At 37.9% G+C, this 14,330-nt stretch overlaps 1 protein-coding gene across 5 annotated transcripts in view; it reads left to right on the plus strand.

Moving 5' to 3' along the window:
- Nucleotides 1-14,330, plus strand: part of Astn2 (astrotactin 2) — an 888,234-nt gene that overhangs the window by 562,391 nt on the left and 311,513 nt on the right. For all 5 annotated transcript variants that reach the window (XM_074051155.1, XM_074051156.1, XM_074051153.1 and 2 more), the window contains one exon: nt 13,986-14,174. In XM_074051155.1, the coding sequence (XP_073907256.1) occupies nt 13,986-14,174 (189 nt within the window). The remainder of the gene's footprint in view (nt 1-13,985; nt 14,175-14,330) is intronic.

Below are 14,330 nucleotides of genomic sequence, written 5' to 3' on the forward strand. Positions count from 1 at the left end.
AAATCAGATCTTTGCATATCCATTTCTTCTAAGTAACCTTGTTTGCCATCCGTGTTAATAGGAGTTACTTCTGCCCCCTACAACATCTTCTTTGTGTTTGATCCTCAGTATCCATTTAAGAAAACAGCAGCGTTTTCTCTTCTCTTCATCCCCTTTCTGCTTATGTCTTCACATTAGAAAATTCGCTCACCTTTTGATATTCTGTGACTTAGAGAAATAATCCTGTGCTCATATGAGAAGTATATGCTTTCATTACCAGGAAGAGCTATTAGAATAAGTGATTTAGCAACCTTTACAGCCTTGTGTTTTACAAAAAAAAAAAAAAGAGAGAGAGCGAGAGAGATGGGATCATGCATGGGTTTAACACCAGTTTACCAATAAATTAATATACCATACATGTTTCTAGTACACAGAATTCACTACTTATTTCAGGGTCTTGTTTCTGCCCTAGTTACTCTTGGGGCTGTGGGTGCCTTCCAACAGGTGTTGGAGCAATTTGTTGGAGGCCCTAGCTATATAACAGTAAAATAAATAAAGAAATAAGTTAGCAATTGCAGACCTGAATTTATGGCAGTCTCTATTCAGCTTAAGTGACTGCATGGCAGTGTTGAGTAAATTATGCACGGACTCAGATCTTTAGGCTTGCATACAGAAGCAGCTCTGCTGTTATCACTGCTATTTCCTCTCTGTGTACTTGGGGGGAGGTTGTTCTGTGGGGGAAAAAAAAAAAAAAACAGTAACAGCATCAGCCACAGCAATAATGGAGCTTGACATCAGAAAGTATCTCCACTTTCTGTCCAGAGCTCACAACAGGGAACCCTGCCTTCTGTAGACATATTTTCTAATCCCAACATGACTTCTCTTTCTTAGGGAAAGTTATGGGCCAGTCTCCCATAACACCTAGTCTTCAGTTTCCTTATCTGCAAAATGTTAACAATACCTGCTCAATTTAAGGATGGCTGTAGAGACTGCAAAGTACTTTCTATTTATTACTCCATTAGGTTAAGAAGTATGCTAAAGTCATATGATTAGTTATGTAACTGGTTGTGCCCTTGCTATGTGACCTTGAGCAAATTACTAAACATTTCTTACATCTGTACCTCAATTTCCTCATCTGTAAAATACGTATAATAGTCTCTGTCTATAAAGTTGTTCTGAGAACTAAAAACATTGCTTACATTACAGTTTACACTAATATTTAAAGTATTTTGGAGCAGTACCCTGTATGGAGTTAGCACTATATACATTCACTACATAAAGTAACTAAAATGAATGACCCTAGTGACAGTTTCCCACCACTTGCTCTGTGACCTCATGCTCTTGATATTTTGATCTGGGAGACAGGACTTACTGATCTTCTTTAGAATGAAAATTCTGTGAAAGTGTTAAATAAGATTTAGCTGTCAAAGCCCATCCAATGTTGACAAACAGGACAAGAAAGGAAATAAAACCCAGGTCTCCCAAAATCAACTGTAGTTTCAACATGCTTTGGAAATTGTCTATTAAGCATGCAAATGAGATCTTACCCACACTTGTGAGAAGCACTATAAACAATGAAGGTGATTAGCAGGTACTTGTGAGAGAGTTGGATGAGAGAGGTGGGATGCTATTGAATTAAGCAGAGGAAACAAAATAAATCTCTGCTAAGGACACCTTCCCAACCTGTGCCAAGTTCTGTGACCTTACTGAGCATTTCCTGGGTAGGAGCAGGTTTAATGCTTCTCTTTGTAGCCTGGTAAATAATAGCAGCTCACAATCTATTAACCACTTCTTGCACGCCATGACTGTTCTAAGTGCTTTGTTCACATTATCTCACTTAATTCTCATAACTAGTCTACAAGAGAGATCTTGCTATGATTCCCATTTTACTGTTGAAAAACACAAACATGGAAGTGAGGGTGGAGGGTGAGCGGAGTGGCTCAAACAATGTATATGCATGTGTGTAAATGTAAAAATGAGAAAATTAAAAAAAAAAAAAGAAAACCAAACACAGAGTTGCTCAGTGACTTGCTAAAAGGTCACCCAGCTGGGTAAGTGGGGGAATGTCAGGATTTAAACCTAGGCTGTGTGGCTTCAATCCCAAACAGTACAGATCTGATGTCAGTTGTTGACTTTGGCTAACATCTAGTCATGTGACTTGGGCAAGTTGCTCAATTTCTCTGAGCTTCTGTTCTTTCATGTGCAATCAGATGTGACCATTGCATCATTTTGGGGATTAAATGAAATTCTGCAAGCACAGAGGTTGGCATACTTAATCAAGCACTCAGTAAACACTGATAATAGTTAGACTAATAGGTATAAGGGCATTCCATTTAATCATTCAGTTACTGAATTTTACTAGTCATGGTTACTAGTCTATCTTCAGCACCTAGAACAATGCCTGGCACATAGTAGGTGCTTAGTTAGTAATTATTAAATGAAGTTCATCAGTTCATGTGGCTAAGGAAGTTTTCTCAGTCCAGCCTTTCCAGTTGCATTTCCAACTACCTCCCTCTTCCTGTGTTAGATCTCTTAGCTTCAGCTTCTGGAATTTTGACAACAATTTCTTTTGTCTCCCCCAGTTCTCCTCCTACCCACACTGATGCCCATTTGTCCCTGATCATCTCTATTTCATCCTCTCATCCTGATACAGATACCTCCTTCTTCACCAAGCTTCCCCTGAGTTCCATGGGGGTCAAGAGGACGATGTTCAGTCACCCTGCCCTGGCTTATGATACTTTTCATTTCAAATGAAAACTACTTAAATATTGGCTCAGTATTTATCAAGTGGAGTTAAGTCACATATAGAAAGGACTTTTTCCTTATCAAATTTGTGTTTACCTTTTTTCATTTCTACCCACCATGCCTTCTGCCAAGGCTCCAACTCTAATTTATTCCGTGAAATCTTGACACCTCTAGTTACACTGGACCTCTGGCTAGGTGCCTAAATAGTCACCCACTTGCAAGACCAAGTTCCCCAAAAAAGAGTAAAGCATGTTTTTCTGGAAATACTCAGCCCATCCCCAGTACCTCTTCATGTGGAAACCCCGTTGCTTGGTTGACTTACCTTCTCTCCTATCTGCGTTATCACACTGTATACTCCTCCCAAGCATGGACTGTGTCTTAGTCACCTACACAGGAGACTGTGTTGCCATTCCCTACTTCTTGACCCAAGGACTTCTTCCAAACCATAATAGTTGTACTAAAGATTACATCCACCTAAGGTCTGTTGTACCTATACTATATGTGGTCTTTTATGAGATGCTAAGAATGCAATAGAGCATTGTCTTGCTCACCAGGGACAAAGAACATACTGGGAACAGGTGACTGAGCCTTGTGTAATCTTGACTGGTGTTGGCAGAGCACAGGCACCAGTGAGCTAGACAGAAGCAGGTCAATTCAAGATAGATTGAGAAGGTCATTGGATACTAAGCTGAAGCACTTAGAGTGAGTCATTTAGGTGAGGAAGCATCTCCTTCTGTGAAGACCCTGGCAAGTAACCTAGCAACCAAGTTTGTCTGTTTCATTTGTGGGGGTGTGTTTACAATGTCTACTGTGCATGCTTCCAAGAGAACTTAATTTTATCCATATAAACCCAACACATTTTTAAAAAGCTGTTAATATAAAGATAGGACTGATCAGAGCCATGTGTAAGGAAAGGGAGAAAATGATTTCAGGAGTCTGAAATGAGAGAGTCACTCAACATGAGATAAATTTAGCTTTGTGCTTCTTGGCAACCAAAGAAAACAGGAAAAAACCAAACCAAAACAAAACATTGTGGATCATAGAGTCATCTTTGCTTGAGAAAACAAACCCCCTGGTTTTGTCTTCAGGGGTTATATACATTCCTCTGACATTATTTGTTGAAAGAGATTTTCCCACTTATTCCTATGTAAAAGAGAATTTCATAAACATTTTTGAAATATCTTTATTTCTCAGACATTTAGAGATGACAACATGAAGCCCAAAGGCATCTCACAGCCAGTTAGGAAATAAAATTGGGACTAGAGCTTAAAACATTCCAAATATCTCTTGATTCTGGTTTCAACGAAAATATATTTTAAAACATGGACTCAAACAACATGTCCAGCCTGAGTCCTTATTAGCCTATCTGTTTAGTGTTCATTTTATCTGACTTTACTAGGGAGAGGAGAGGGATGCTCATTTCAATATCCACAGTTAACTAGAAGCCTCTAGTTTTCACCATCAAAGCTGAAGTCAGATCTGGTTTTAAACAACACCGAGTTAGAGGATGGAGATGACAGTTTTGAGTTGACTATCAGTATTGGACATTTGTTTGGTGATAGTTTCTACCTTTTAGGCAATGGCCTGAGGTCTTGCCCCTGTGACTTCTGGTCAACAGATGTGTATTTTACCTCAATTATAACACTGAGTATCTACATGCCAATGGTGGGTTTGAACCCAGGACCTCATGCTTGCCAGGAAGTATTCTGCCATCTAGCCACATTCTGGCCTCTGCATATTAGATTATTGTCAAACATTATTATCTTGTGCTTGCTGATGTTTAAATATTTACAGAATCTCAAATATAAGAAATATTCATGGAGAATTAAGCAAAACACTTGAAGTCTATCCATTTGTCCAGCTAAGTGTTTTCTGGGAGGTTCTGTGCAACATTAGTCCTAAAACATGCTCAAAGATTTATGTAGTTTGTATGCATGCATGAAAATAGAACAATGAAACTTGTTGAAATTATTCTAAGAAAGGGGGTAGATAAAAGAGAATAATGGAGGGGCAACTCTAATTAAGATTATATAGTAAGCACATGTAAATGTCACAATGTATCCCTCATGTACAACTATTATATGCTAATAAATTTTTAATTCTTTTTTTAAGAAGGAAGCACAGAGATTAGGCCCATGTGGGAAAGTATGCACTTTATACCTGCCTCCTGCAGGTTCTCAGTACACCTTGGGATAGTAGAAGCTCTGACAAGGAGCTCTGCACTGGAGAAACACTTCTTTGATTATGAAATGCCTATATTTTCCACATTTTTGTACCTATGAAGTTAACTGTATTTTATTTTTAATGCTTTAAAAGAGTTTAACTGGCAGTTGTGGTTTTTTTTTTTTCTTTTCTTTCTCAGTGTTAAGTGAAATGCTAGTGGCCCTTACAATTATCGGGGGTGTTAGAGTAGATAAAATATACTATATAATTTAACTCAGACTTTACTGTGGAATTGTGATTCATTACCTTTCCTTCCCTCTTTTTCAAATAATAGCCTTGAATAAATTACTTCCAAAATGTTTTTTCTAGAAATTCAATTTTTCCTTGAGTGGCAACTACAGACCAAGACTACAAAGAGAATAGTTTTACATATCTTCATTTTGGTCAACATTATGACGATCCTGAGGGTCTCCTTGGGAAAGACTCCAATGGCATTGACTAATGGCATTGGCTACTGGCCTTGACCTAGATGACCTCAGTGTGGAATTTCTCACAGGGTTAATGTCAACTGAAAAGGAACTTGCTCCTCTGTTACCATGCTGATAGGATGCTTAGTTTCCCCACATTGGTCCTATCTGGTATACAGTTCTTTCTCCTTTTCTTACCCTTATCTTTCCTCTATTCTTACTTTTTTTAAAGATTTGATTCCATGAAGTATTAAAAATAGTTTCTAGTATATGTACTTCAGTAAATAATGTTATTCGCTCTATAAACCACTGAGAAGTGAATGAATAAGCAAGCAAGTAAATACATAAATAAATAACAAATTCTCTACTTTTAGAATCTGCCATTTTTGTGTAGATACTGGTTTCCTGCTTTGCAAAACAAGCAAATTAGAGAAAGTAATTTGTGCTACAGCAGAAAGAGCACTGGAACTGGAGTAAGAAGATTCATGTCAATGTCCTGCCTTTTCCAGAATGCTAATGTGAACTTGGTCAAGAAACTCAAATGTCCTCAGTGGTGATGTTGGAATAAAAGTACCCATTAGTGATGTTGCTATGAGGATTAAATAAAACATACTCTTGCTAAACACAGAGGAGGTTTTATGGCGTAGTCTCTAAGGTCCCATCTACTTCTGTTATTCCATGTGATGTGATGGGTATGTTAAGGTAACACATTTTTTGCCTTCAGCTAAAATGCCCAGTCTGTGTCTTTGTACTTATTTTATGTTTTGCATTTTGGCATATGTATAAATATAATTTCATGCAGATCTTGGCTGGTTTCCTGTGAGCCTACGCTCTTCAGAATTTCTGTAAGAAAAATCTCCCAGACGACAGAATGTTCTGAGGGAGCTGTATAATTATGCGGCATCATACAAAAATAAGATTGAAAAAAGAAACCAACAACTAAACAGACCTTCACATAAATCTTCCTGTGCCCCGAGGTGCCTTGGGGCAGAGAATTGCTTACATTTCAAAATTCAGAGGATCATTTGCCTTTTTGACTCCCTGTTTGTTCCCCTATGTCTTTAAGAGTCTTACTGAGCATACCCCAGGCCATTTATCTCTCCTGCCTTCCTTTCTTACTAGACCATAATCCTTTGATACCCCCAGGCAAAAAAAAATCACTATGAACCTATGGTGTGATATTGTTAAAATAACATACACAGACTCATATTCACATATGCTCAGATATACCTTGATGTATGAACTCCTAGATTCAATTCTAGTACAATTGTTAACTAGCCATTTCACCTCTCTGAACCTCAGTTTTCTCATTTTCCCTATGAGGGTTATGCAGTTATTTACTGCTTCTTTAAGGAGCCCCCCACCCAAAACATAGTGGCCTAAAACAGCACATATTTCATTATATTACAGTTCCAAAGTCAGAATTCTTTAAATCTGGGCACTGGCAGGAATGAATTCCTTCAGGAGACTTTAGGGGAGAGCCTGATTCCTTGTCTTCTCCAGCTGCTAGAGACTATCTGCATTCCTTCATTGTGATTGATCTTGTGATTATAACACAAGATCATTGTCCCATCCTAAAATTCTTTACTTAATCACATCTGCAAAGTCTTTTTTGTCATGTAAGATAGTATATTCACAAATGTGTTAGTCAGCTTTCCATTGCTATAACAAAATACCTGAGAGAAATCAACTAATGAGGAAGAAGGTTTATTTTGGCTCATAGTTTCAGAAGATTCATCCTATGGTCTCTTGACCCTGTTGGTTTTGGCCTGTTCAAGCTGGAGGAGAGTGTTCAGCATCTGGTGGCCAAGGCACAAAAGAGAGAGATGAGAAGGAGCCATGGCCCCAATTGTCCCTTCAAGGGCACACCCTTACTTACCTAACTTTCTCATACTATGCCCCACGTCTTAAAGGTCTCACCACCTCCCAATAGCACCACAGGCTGGTTGATCAAGCCTTTAACATGTGGGCCTTTGGGGATACACTTATCCAAACCATAGCAACAGGTTTTGAGTATTAAGATGGACATTTTTGGAAAGGACTATTCTATCCATTACAAGTTATAAGGAGCAAATCAGGTCATATATACAAAAGAATTCTACTCAACTATTGGCTCTTGAATGCAGACTGAGTTTTGCACATGTGTATACATGTACATAACTATGTATACAGTGCATTTATTTCACTCATGTCTCACCTATAACAATTACATATGTATTATATGTATAATCTAGTTCCAGTGAATAACATGTAAGGAGTTCCTAATTATGTACTCGAAGCAAAGAAACAAATGGCAACTCTGTTACCTGTAAGAATTCTGAATCTAAAGAATGTAGCAACTAGGATCTAAAAACACTGGAGATAAATTTATACTCCCTGGAAAGTGTAATGGGAAATAGACCAAATAACAATTATAATAACAGTAACATTAAGTACAGTAGCTGCTGCAGTTTTTCTCCTTTCTCTAAGTTACCTCTGACTCTCACATCTGCCCCATGGTAAAGACTGTAATTATCCTCATTTAATAGATTGTGACAGTGAGGCCTAGACAGATTAACAGTCTTGATCAAGTTCATGCAGCTGGTAGGTTACAGCCTCTCCTTGAACTCAGGTGTAATTAGCTCCCAAATCTGAACCTTGCATCTCCCTTAAGTAAGGGAGTACAAAATATCAATAATGCACCAAAGTAGAAATCATACATGCTATGTTCTCAGACAAGAATCTAATACTATCAGAAATTAACAATGAAAGAACAAATCTACTTGCAGAATTTTAAAGATCTGCCTCTTAACTACAACTTTGGAGTGGAAAAGAAAGAAAACTGAAATTATCACCTCTTTAGTAATGAGTAGAAGCAGGAGGGCTACATATTAAATTTGCAGGATGTGGGCAAAGACAGTCAGATCTTCCATGGCATTTATTAAGATGTTAGAAAGATTGAAGATGAACAAATGAAGTCTTTGACTCAAGAAGCTCAGAAAAGAATTATAAAACAAAGTAGAGAAAGCAGCAGAAAGAAGTTAATACAAATAAAACCAGATTAAATGAAACAGAACAGAAAAAAAAAAGAATCCCCATCAAAAAAATGCAAAAAGCCTGCTCAAAGGAGAGGGGAAGAGAGATCACAAATAAATGCATTAAGGATGAGCTAGAGCCATAACTACAGAAGTACAGAAGATAAAACAGATTTAATAAGAATACAGTGCACAATTTTTTGTACCAACACACTTGAAAGTCTTAGGAAAATGTATTGTATTTTTAGAAAATATAAATTACCAAGTTTGAGTCATAATGATACAGAAAATCTCTTTCTATACAACAATGAGTATAGAATTTTAAAACCTGTTGAAATCACCATAAGAAGGGGACTAAGGCAGAAAGGAGAAAAATAGAGGAGATGAACCAATTCAGATTATAATACATAAACACATAGAAATGTCACAATGAAATACCCTGTATAGCTATCTTAAACAAACAAAAATACCTTTAAAAAAAAAAAAAAGGAGAACAAGAAGGCAAAACACACCCTGTCTGGGGGTGAGGGGGAACTGGTACCAGTGGGAAGGGGAAGATGTGGGGAAAAAATGAGACCTGTTGAAACAATTCCAGAAATGGGAGGAGGGATAAAGGAGAATGATCAAAGGAGCGAATTCAACTATGATATATTGTAAGAACTTTTGCAAATGTCACAATAATTTAAGACAAAAAAGGGAAAAAAGAAAATCTAAATAAGCAGATAATGTAGAAATAAAAGATGAGAGAGCTAAATATCTGCAACTGAGAAGAAGACATCACAGCCCCAGGGCAATGTGGGGGAGTCATGTTTATAAGAGGTCCTATCAAATCATCAAGGAATTAGTGATTTCTTTCTTGTAAAAGCTGATCCAGAGAAAGAAATCTGGTACCAAACTGAGAAAATATGGGCTCATACATCTAGAAAATACTGGTAGACATATTAAAACTAATGAGTTCTTTATGTTGATAGGATGCAAAATCAACTTAGGAAAATCAGTAATAGTTTCTCCTAAAGCTGTAATAACTAACTAGAAAATTTAAGGGAAAACATAAGTGAAAAATGATCCTGTTCCTAAAGTGAAAAACACTGTGACAATGGAAACTTTCACTCTACAAAGACATACTATATTTCAAATACAACTTTTTTTTTTTTTTGGTAGTACTGGAGATTGAAATTAGGTCTTTGTGTGTGCTTCCTAGGCAGGCACACTACCACTTGACACATTCTGCAGCCCTTTTTGCTTTAGCTTGTTTTTCAGATAAGGTTTCAAGCTTTTGCCTGAGCTAGCCTCAGACTTCAATCATTCTACCTGTGCCTCCAAGTAGGTGGGATTACAGGCATGTACCACCACACCCAACTCAAAACATAACACATTTAATCCATGCTGTGGCTTTATAAGTTAGGAACTTCATAGATAAGTAAAGGAGGTACAGAGAGGTTATGTAGTTTGTTCAAGACCACACAGCTTATAAGTGTTAGAATAAGAATTTAGACTCTGTTGACTTGAATACAAAACACATATTTGTAACCTCTAGAGTGTAGCCCTCCCATGGATGTCTGTGAATAAATCCCACAAGACATGAAAGACCTTCGTGGCAAAGAGTCTAAAACTTCAGTAAAATTTTAAAAGAACACTTGATGAATAGCAATATAAATTCCATTTCTGAATTAGAAGATTTCAAACTGTAGTGATGCTATATTAGTCAGGGTGAGATACATTTTGTTGCTATAACAAATGAATTCTCCCTCCCCCTCCCAGCTTGAACCAGAAGCATGGACACGAAAGTTAATTTATTTGTGCAAGGTCCATTATTATTGAGGTGGCTCTCCTCCATCTTATAGTATGCATCAGGAACCTATGGTCTCCAAGCCTACTATGAAAAGGGAGGAGAGCTACCTGAGAAGCACAGGATGCTTTGAAAGGCTTAAGTGACTCCATCTCCTCAGAGCAGATTCCATTATGCAGAGTGTAATCAGATGGCCTCTCCACCCACCTACAAGTGAGGTTTAGATGCGCAGTCAACAGTGTGCATCTGCGACAAGAGCACAGTGTGGTGAATGCAAGACTTTGTCTCTAACACAGCTATCAACAGTGCCCAGCTTTGAACCACCACTCAATATAGATTTCTTGATCTAAAAAGGTTAAATTTTTCCTCCAACTTCAGTGAATTGCCACCTAAACTCAGCGCAATGCCACCAAATTTCCACGAGGGTTTTTTTGTGTATTTTGAGAAGTTGATTCTAAAGTTCACCTGAAGGGAAAAATAAAGAAGGGCCATCAAAAATTTTTGAAATAGAAAATCAGCATTCATCAGGGGGAGGAAACTGACTTTACCATATCCAAAACATGTCAGAAAGCTATAGTAATTAAATTATGTAGAAATATAGAAATAATTAAATAGGAAACTCCTAATGATGTATACATACTGACAAAATAGGATTTCAATAACTTGGTGAAATGATGGATACTTCAGGTAGCTGTGCTTTTTTAAGGCAGTTGTTAAAATTACCACTCCCACCACACTAAATAAATTCTATATATATTAAATCACCAAAGAGGAAAAATTATAAATGTACTAGAATAATATACAGAAAGACATTTTATCACCTCTTGGCTTCTTACATAAGATTCAGAAGCAAAAAAGGACCATACTCACACAGAGTTTATAAGACAAACACAAGCACAGACTGGGAGAAAATTTCAATATATATGGAAGGTAAAGAAGAACTATCCAGAAAATATGCAGAGCATATAAAAACAATGAGAAAAAGACAAATATAAGGATCACAGGAAAAAATGGTCAAAGCACATAACAGACAATCTATAGAAGGAGAAATACAAATAGCCATAACACAAAAAGATGTCGGACATCACCAGTAATCAGGGAAATGCAAGTCCAAACAAAAATGAGTTATTTTTCCGATCCCAGGGAGGCAATAATGAGCATGAATTATGAGTAAAAATCTGTCTCTCTCTCATTTATCAATGATGGAGTTATAAACTGGTAGAGCCTCTACAGATGGCCATTTAGCAGATATATCAAAATTTTAAAATTCATAAAACATTGACGCAGCAATCCCTCTTTCAAGAATCTGTCTCATAGAACACACACATGTGCACAGTGATGTATGCGCAGACATCTTCATTATGGCCCTGTTTCTAATAACAAACAGCTATAAACAGTGAAAGTGCCCATCAATAAAAATTAGTTAAATGCATTATGGTACATTTATACTGTGCGATGCCAAATAACCATTTTAAAAGACAAATCTACATGTTACTGACTTGAAAAAAATCTCCAAGAGTGTTAGGTGCAAAGGCAAGCCTTATATAATTCTGCTATGAGTTTATAATTCTGCTATGAGTTTATAATTAAATGTGTGTATATAAGAGCATATATGTGTATATATACACACACTGCATACAAATATATACATTTAAATACATTGAAAATACTCTAGAAGAATACATTGTAGACAGCAGTGATGACCACTGGGATGGGAAATGCAGAATGAGAAATGACGAGCTTTCACATTGTGCTCTATACACTTTAAAAATGTTTTCTCGTTTACAACAATAATGTGTTTATTCATAAATGCATAGTCATTTGTATAGAGAGAGAGGGAGAGGGAGAGAAAAAGAGACACACAGAGACAGACAGACAGACAGAATTCTGTTGCATCTAACCATTTCTTCCGTATTTGCCAGGAATTTCCTGAGATGAATGGATATAACTAGACTTTATGGGGCACTTATCATGTGTTCTACATTTTTGTATGCATTATGGGGAAGTTCCTTATATTTAACAGATGCAAATAAAGGCAGGGAATAGACATTACCAAGAATCCAGGACAGGTCCTCCTAAGAATCTTTGTTCTGCACATTGAGCAGGAACTTGTGAACAATAGAAAGTCAGCATCTGTATAGTACATGGTGGGGCTAGAATGAAGCAAGGAAGGAATAACAATTTGTTTCATGCATAAAGTGTTCCTGGATTTTCACTACAGTGATATTCAATCAAGTATTCAGCTTTGCTATTTTCTGCTTCTAGTTGGGCTCTGTGTCTCTAGAGTCCATCAGCAACAGATTCCAGCAACCTGGTTACATTTTCTTTCCAAACCACCTCACAGAGCCTCTGTCTTGTCCCGTGAGTTTAGAATTTTTGCAATCAGATTCATTGGGTCTCCACTCCACCCTTTGAAGGGAGTGCCTGCTTTATACTGCCTCAAAGTTAATCTAACCAAGGTCATGTTACGTAAACAGAAACTACTAGATTTGGAGAAGACAAGAGCAAAAGAAGATGCTTAGCTGCTACACAGACCTGAATTTAAATGTCAGCTTTGCCATTCACAGTGATATGTTTGGATCTTCTTTTTGCTTATGTGTGCAGCAGAAATGATGTTATTGCCTTTTTTCATGGCTAGAATATAAATATGCAACTTGTCCAGTAGATAGAACCTACTCGATAAGTAGAAACACCACCATTGCCATCACTACTTTTATTATTTTCTTAAGTACATTTCAATTTCTTTTTGTAGTCAATGTATCTTGTGACCTCATGGCATCCTGGTGAATTATGGTAAGATTGGAGGATCATACACATTGTACAGATGAGGGAATTGAAACCAAAGAAGTTAAGTGACTTGTTCAGATTTGCATAGATCTGACATTTGTAGAGGTCTCTCGAACTGTGCTCCCTATTCTCTTGTCTGTCTTGTTGATTTATGTATGCCCTACTCCCAAAGTCTAGTATGGACCCATCAAAGAGTAGACACTCAAAGAACTCCAGTTCTTCTGGACTGATTTTTCAGAAGTAGAGGCTCTGCTCTTCTTTGCCCCACTCCACCCTCCCCTAATGCCCCAGGCTTTCCATCCTTCCCTTCCTCCCTCCCTCTCTTACTTCTTTCCTTTTTGATGGTGCTTAGGATTGAACCCCAAGCACTGTACCACTAAGCTACATCTCCTTAACCCCTAGCCCTGCCCCATGCTTTTTCCCACTGCAAGCATCCCCAAATTGCAAATCTTACTTCCACAACCCATTATGGGTCTACAGAGGGGTCCATCTCTGCTTCAAAGGAGCTGTCAGGAGCTGTGACGAGAAAACAGCAGAAGCTGATAACTTTGATAATTGAACAGAAGTGGTGCCTTCTGTGTGAGCTGTCCATGGTCCTGGAAAGGTCACCTCTGTGCTACAAGGGCAATAAATACTGTGTTTTTGCTACAGTATTCAACCTTGGTCGACAGATACTCTGGGAATCGATTCTTGTTTGAGAAACTAGTTGATAATTCCCCATGAATTTGTCTGTCATGCTTTTCTAAGTCTGTGTGTTCATGGAAAACCATTTTTAAATTTGCTTTGTGCATGGATGTGCATGCTGGTATCCCCCTTGACTCCTCCACAATGTCACAAATGACTTTCCCTGATTTTACCAATTTACAGGATTAATATGCTTCTCTCTAGGCACCTGTGCCCTAGATAGATCTCAGCAACATACTTGTCTCCATTCCTAAACTCTGACCTGTTTTTTAAGCAAAGGAAGCCTTGATTTTAGGTCACCTCCAAAGAAGACACCCAGGATGTGGAGCTAACTCTCAGCTTTGTTTTATCATGCAGTTGTGTGGAAGAGTACAAGCTGGCACCTGATGGAAAATCCTGCCTAATGCTCTCAGATGTCTGCGAGGGCCCCAAGTGCCTCAAACCTGACTCCAAATTCAATGATACCCTCTTTGGAGAGATGCTACATGGTTACAACAACCGGACCCAGCATGTGAATCAAGGCCAAGTTTTCCAGATGACCTTTAGGTATGGGGCAGACATGTTCATATTGCTAGTCAATAGCCTGAAATCTGGGAGGCAGGGGAGAGGAAGCTATTAGCATGGTGGGAAGGAGACCTGTTATACTGCCAGCCATCATCTTGGCTCACTGATACTCACCCATGGCGTGTTAAATCTCATCAA

The sequence above is a fragment of the Castor canadensis genome, chromosome 13 (genome assembly GCF_047511655.1).
Source record: "Castor canadensis chromosome 13, mCasCan1.hap1v2, whole genome shotgun sequence".
Taxonomy (NCBI): Eukaryota; Metazoa; Chordata; class Mammalia; order Rodentia; family Castoridae; genus Castor; species Castor canadensis.